General features: G+C 33.3%; 1 protein-coding gene across 1 annotated transcript; it reads right to left on the bottom strand.

Moving 5' to 3' along the window:
* Positions 1–703: 703 nt before the first annotated feature.
* Positions 704–1,303, bottom strand: LOC113330109. Its single transcript, XM_026576969.1, has one exon. The coding sequence runs from the start codon at positions 1,301–1,303 to the stop codon at positions 704–706; it is 600 nt and encodes a 199-aa protein (XP_026432754.1).
* Between the last annotated feature and the right edge of the window lie 6,006 nt (positions 1,304–7,309).

Here is a 7,309-nt window from a genome sequence, read left to right as displayed (position 1 = left end):
AAAGTTAGAGAGAAGCAAAAAATGTTGTATTACTAAGTTTCATGGCCTTGCGATTTTTTTCAACAATTATTTCGATCATTTCCAAGTAATTGGCGAGTACAATCAGTCAACGAAATATTGGTTTCAGAATATAATGAAGCCCTAACAATGTGTTGGATTCAAAGGTTATACGTCAATGATCCAACCACGAACACAGAGTAATAGTTTCGGAAGATGCTTATTGAGAAATATCAGATGAATAAAAATTGAGAAGAAAAAATGTATTGATTAAAGAAAAAGATGCAGATAAGAATATTGTTTCAGACAGTATAAATACCCAATTATTACATACTTTTAATACCCAATAATAGCAGTGCTTGACTGACCAATTATTATAAGCATTGAGTCAACATTCAAGTCTAACTGACTTGACCAGACTAACATGACTTGACTGAATATCTTAACAGCCCTCCTCAAGTTGATACTCGCATCCACGTAGAAAACTTGAATAACAAAAATAAATACAAAAATAAAAGACAACCAAGATACAACAGTTTGCTTAAGAGCTAAAACAGAAAACATTTAAGTTTCATTGTCAGAAGAGATTTCTTCTTCACCATCAAGACATGAGGAATTATGACACTCAAGATCTTCAACAACGACACTTGAAGTATCTCCCAGGAGTTGATGAAGTAAGGAAAGAAAAGTAGGCAAACATAATCCTTTAGTGATACCTGATCACATGATACTGATCTGAGACAACAAAATTATCATACTCCGTTTCCAAACCATTCAACACATACATTATCAAATCAGATTCATTAACTTTTTCACCAATGGCAGCTACGGAGTCAGCAATTTTTTTAATCTTCTGTAAGTACACTAGTATATGTAAATTTCTTTTTCTAATACCAAACAATTGTGCTCTCAACATATTCTTACGTACCCTATACTGAGTCTTGAAGCAAGATTGAAGATATTCCCATATTTCTCTTGTTGTAGTTAAACCAAGAACATCCCCAGAAATAGCAGATGTAAAAGTAGCTTTTAAACAGCTAACTACAAACTTATCCATTTTTCTCGAGTAAACCCATCTTGGGTTTAAACTAAGAACTCCATTAATCATTACTCTTTCCCCTGGTTTTTGAATTTCACCATTAACATGACCATATAAGTCAGTTGTGATTAAAATAGACTCAAATTGGTCACGCCATAGTATAAAATTTGTATTATCTAATTTCAAGGAGACAAAATTTGAGATGTTGGTGAACGGAAGAGTAAAGTTTGATGTATTACCATCAGATGTTGTTGCAGCGGAAGACATTGTTGTATTATTTACTTCAATATTAGGATTGATACGTTTGCTTCTCTGAACCATAAAATTGCATACCCAAACATAAAAACACCATAATCAAGACACAAATGATCTTGATTAAAAATTTGATTGAAGAAAAATTATTTCTGATGTGAAGAAAAATAGAATCTAAACTAAGATTCAAATCTAAGAAATCAGCTGTAGAAATCATTGTAAAAGGTATCGAGCTGTTGTTGAAAATGTTGATTGAATTTTTTTTATTTAGGGTTTGGATCTTTACCTAACTCATACCATGAAATATATCAGATGAATAAAAATTCAGAAGAAAACTTGTATTGATTATAACAAAAGATGCAGATAATAATACTGTGTCAGACATTATAAATACCCAATTATTACAGACATTTAGTTCCCAATAATAGCAGTGCTTGACTGACCAATTATTACAAGTATTGACTAAACATTCAAGTCTAACTGACTTGACTGGATATCTTAACACTTATAGAGAAAGAGTTTTTTTTGATGATTGTAATGGGAAGAATCCTTGGCAATTTATTAAGGGTTTCATGACCGTTGGAGATATATTTTCATCTCCAACAGATGCTTTCAAAAGTCATCATTCATTAATGGGAACAAACGCGTCTAAAGAAATTTCTGGAAAACGAATTAGGTTTTGAAAACAATGTTTAAAAGGTGGGTGGCTGGTTGGTTGCGGCAGAAAATATCCAACATGAGCATCCCTGAGAGGTTGTTTGCTCATGTGAAAAGGAAAGAAATGCTGTGCGTTTGATAAGTATTCACCTAATCTTAGCACCTCTTTCATTAAACGAGGAGATGAATTTTGGAAATACTGTGCGTTTGATAATACTAATTTAGTTCCTAATTCGACAAGAATGGGATTTGAGGCGGATTTTAACAATCACATAATTGGTTATGTGACTCCTAAGAAATTTTTTCTGGCCGTAAAAGACAAGCAAAATAAGATATTGTTCTAATATCTAAAAATCTTTTAGATACTTCTTTAATATCCAAAAATGGTTGTATTGCCCAAATTTTGTGTTTTAACAAAACTGATTTTTAATACATGTGACTAAAATACCCTTAAGGAGGTCGCTGTCGAACGTTGTGAGAAGTAGTATATCGTACAAATTTTTTTCAAATATACAGTCTAAGATTTGTTTAAATGTACAGTCTAAGACACACAGTTGATAACGGGGATAAGATAGTTTTAGTTTTACAAAAACTCTAACCTAAATCCACAGTTTTCTCGGTGTACTAATCCAACCAAAAATATTTCTCGGAGTACTAATCCAACCAAAAATACATTTTTAGAATACGGTTAATCTTGATTAGTTTTATATTATTAAACGCGTTGTGAGTTAAACAGCACCATGTCATACAGTTGCGCCTGATAATTAATGGAAAATATTATACTAGGGGTGGAGGTCTAGGATAAACAGTGAGCTTTTTTTTAGTGAGTGTATGACAATTTAAATTAGCTCATTTGTTTGTCTAGCGCAAGTAGCAATGAAACACGTACAACAATGGGATATAGCTAATGGACTGTTCGGAGTTAATAGTTAATACCGGTTTCAAATGGTAATGGGGGACATCTAAAGAATGGGTTTGTCAGTTTAGAAGCTAAACAATGAAGAAAGACTTTGAAATGATCTTTTTTGATGAAACAAGAGTTAAAATTATGGCGATGACAGATCTCTCTATGTGTTTTTCTGTTATAAGTTTTTAAATGCTATAAACATGGATGAAAGTAATTTTATATTAGTTTAAATATGGATGAAATGTAAACAAATCAAATTTTAAATTGGATGAAACCAATATGATCCTAGTTAAATGTGGATGAAAAAAAAATTCAAACAATTTTAAAACAGAAAGAAACCAGTTTCATCCTAGTTAAAACAGTATGAAAATATATTCAGCGGAACTTAAAACAGGATAAAACTAGTTTCAAACTAGTTTTAAACATGGATGAAAACAGATTCAATCAAATCCAAACTAGGATGAAAGCGATTTTCATATTAGTCAAGCTTGGATGTAAACAAATTTATTATTTAACTCAATCTAAAATAGGATGATCTTACTTTCATACTAGTTGAAACATGGATGAAACAAATTCAAGTCAGATTCATCTTAGTTATTTTTTTAATATTTTATTTTTAGTTTAAGTCACGATGCATCCAGTTTCATCATAAGTATTTTTTAAATAATTTTTTCTATTTAAATTTATTTCAAGATGCAAACCATTTTCATCATAGCTATATGTTTACGATTTTTTTTATTGAATTTTCTATCAATAATAGATTTTGTTTTGTAGATCATGAAAAACCCTTTCTAAAAATATAAACTTTATCAAAATCGGGTATATATTTTACAGGCTATGAATCATTTTATGAGACAAAAAAGGAAAAAAATAAAAGAAAAACTATAAAGATGAGGGGCACAATAGTCCAGGATTTTTGTGTCCATTTCAACGAGGCCTATAATTTACTTGTCCATGAGAACCAAATTTTATGAGTATTTAGGCAATTCATCCATTTTCTCCTTTAAAAATCCAGTTTTCCACAGGACAGCCTTCTATTTCTATTTTCTATTTACAAAAGAAAAGACCTTAACGGATTGAACATAGTTTGTCAGTTACCTTAAGGTTCATGTGGCTTAACGTTTGAGGCGGATTGAACCTAGTTGGTCAGTTACCTCAGATTATTATCTTGATTGGCTTAACGTTTAATTATTAGCCTCCCGTGGCTATGAACTATAACTTAAATAAGTGTAGTACTTACTAATTGCGAATTCTAATCAAATTTGATGATGCTTTTTCCGCCGTCCGTCACCTTAAATAATGGTCTAAAAACACCTTTCTTGCATTGGTAGCAGCAAGACATGCGATTGTGGTGATAAATGACTAAGATCTCTTTCCGTTATTTCACGTTGTCAGTAGTACATTTGATTACGTTAGTACATTGTGGATCTTGTACATAACACTGAATACTATTAAGCTTAGCTTTATTAATGAAAATTACACGGCAATGGCAAAGAGTACCAGTAATAGTATTGTAATATAGTCAACAATTTTAAGAAAGGGATCAAATGCCGGCCTTTATGAGTAACTCAGATGCACTGGAGTGGGCGGCAATGATGACAAGCCAACACGATCCGAGATGGGAATGACAGACCACCATGTAGGATCCGAGAATTGACTCATTCAAGTGAAAGTTGTGCATTCTCATGATTCTTTTCTATACATCTAACCTATCCGTCTAAATTTATAGACCACGATGCAGATTTTGGATCACTACATATCGATACTTGTTCAAAACCATGAGAAACCATTTAGAAAATTATTGGACTTAACTTTATCAAAGAAAAGTTACACGGTAATAGCCCAAAGTACAACCATCACATGAAGCAAACCACGGAGAAATGAAAACTAATACTATAGTAAGAAAATGATCATTGAACATTGATCAATGCAAGTAACTAGAATTTGTTGCGCTTAACCATCTAACTAGTATTATCTGAACAGTATAACATCCAAATGTCCTTACTGGTGAAGCAATACAAGCTACATACACACCATAAATGCATAAAACAAATTAAGCCCTTACAACGATACCAATCACTCGATACAACTTAGTCAGCGACGCAGGTCCCTGAGAAAAAACCATCGCAATGTATCTTCTCACCACCACAACAAGTATACCCAAAAAACCCACAAGATCCACCGATATGGCTACATAAAGTTATGCACGTACCGTAAGGATGGCTACATACGTATTGTCCACAACATTGGTCGAGAGGCCCACAAGTTTCGCCAGGATTGAGACATTGAGCATTCACACAGGTTAGAAACACCAAGTAAACCATAACCAGCATTAACAAAAAGCTCGTAACTATCTTGATCCTCTCCATCTCTTTTGAAGAAGCGATTTCTTGTCTTTATCACTTTCTTCCTTTCTGCTCCTCTTTAATGTATGAATTAGTATCAGATATTCCGAGTCCGACCAGATCCTTGCAATATTGTAATATTATATTATTATAGTAAGTAAACTATAAAAGGAATCAGATGCGTTTTTTATTAATTGTAAATCTACACAAAGTCTCCTTTCAAAATATTAGAAAGCATACGAAAACAAAGACTCCAATACATTATACTATCGTCTTTGGCTTACAACTCTTCAATCATAATCATACAAGTCATGTGTACATGAGTACGTCCAACAGTTCTACATGCCTCTGCACTTCGGACGGTCTAGAATTGATGAAACTCTCAGCGGCCCACAAAAAATTACGGGTATGAATTGATGAATTCTTAACCATAGGTTGATAATTATATAAATAGAACACGGCTGTCATAATTACGACCGAAGAAAAACGAAACACCGCCGCACTGAAGCGGGGTAAGTGGATACCCGATGCTATGATGACACAGAATTTTTATGAAGCTGGCGAAATGGTGCCATTAGATTTTTATTACTAACTTTATTTATGCACAAAAACTCAGGGCTGTCACCAGCTGCATCTTTACTTAGGGGCTGTCACTTCAGGCACCCCATATCTGGAGAGCTGGGTGTCAATTATCTGGAGGGGTGGGTGTCAATTAGCTGGGTGTCAATTAGTTGTAAATTAGGTGTCTAAGCCTAACCTATTTAGAAAAGCTGCTTGTTGACTGTATCTCATGTAAATATTCTCATATTCTTATCTTTATAGTGGAAAATTAAAAGTATATTTGGTATAGTTTTTAAAAACAGTTTCCTTAAATTACGGGGTATGAATTGATGAATTCCTAATCATAGGTTAGATAATTATGTAATTAGAACACCGCTGTCATGGTTTTCAAAAACAAAAAAAAAAAAGGAGAAAACGTATTTGATAGGGATATTTATAAAAAAATGTTTTCTTTTTGTTTTCTGTTTTTGAAAACAAAGAAAATGAAAACAACATATTATTATTTTCTGTGTTTTTTTTTTGTTCTTTATTCTATTTTCAGAATAAAATAAAAGATCAGGGAAATGACTGCAAGTGAATCATAGCCAGTATCACTACTTTTTAGATGAATCTTTACATTTGATCTGATTTAGTTGATTTTTTTGGGTTTCAAAACAGTTTTTTATCCTACCAAACAATTTTTAAAAAATGAAAAACAAGAAAAAAAAAAAGTATGTTTTTAAAACTGCGAAAACGTTTTTTGAAAATTGTTTAAAAACTGTACCATACAGGCGGTAAAGTTCACATTATCTCTTCTTCCACATTCCTTTCTATCTCTTCTGAATTCTCTATTAACTGCAACTACAGAACAACATGTTAGGTTTTTATATTTCTCAAAAAGCCATAACAAATGTGTATCATTAAATGTACGGGTATCAACATATATGGGTTTTGATAGTTTATTAGAAAAATTGATTTCTCAAAGATTTCCGTATTGTATGTGAATTTGTTTCCCAAAGTTTTGAGTTGATTCTTTTATTTTTATTTTTCTTTTGATTTTATTTTTGGTGATTAATCTCATGAAAATTTTAATGTTAAATTGAATCACGCAGATTTAAAAAATGAAAAATTGATTCCCGATTAACATTAACTATGGTGGTGGTGGTGGCGGCGGCAGCGGAGGCGTAGGTATTGTGCTGGAGGTGCTGCATGTGGTGGTAGTGATGGCGGAGCTGCTGCTAGTGGTAGTAGTGGTAGCGGAGGTGATGCTGGTGGTGGTTGTGTAGTTGGTGGAGGGGATGGCGTTAGTTGACGTCGCTGGTAGTGATGGCGGCGGTGGTGACTGTGACGGTGGTGGTAGGTGAAGTAATGAGATGTGTGGAAGTGATGGCAACGAAGATTATGGCGGTGGATACGGTGACGGTGGAGGTGGTTGCGATGATGATGGTAGTGGTGCGACTAGGTGGAGGAGGTGTTGTGGATGTTGTTTGTGTGGATCTGTTGCTGGTTTTGGTGAAGATGGGATTATGAAGGAAATAAAGAAGAGAAGGAGATACGATTGATCTCAGGGCA

The sequence above is a fragment of the Papaver somniferum genome, unplaced genomic scaffold, assembly GCF_003573695.1.
Source record: "Papaver somniferum cultivar HN1 unplaced genomic scaffold, ASM357369v1 unplaced-scaffold_117, whole genome shotgun sequence".
NCBI classification, from domain to species: domain Eukaryota; kingdom Viridiplantae; phylum Streptophyta; class Magnoliopsida; order Ranunculales; family Papaveraceae; genus Papaver; species Papaver somniferum.
Note: the sequence above shows the minus strand (reverse complement) of the source record. Positions and strands in the feature narration are given on the sequence as shown.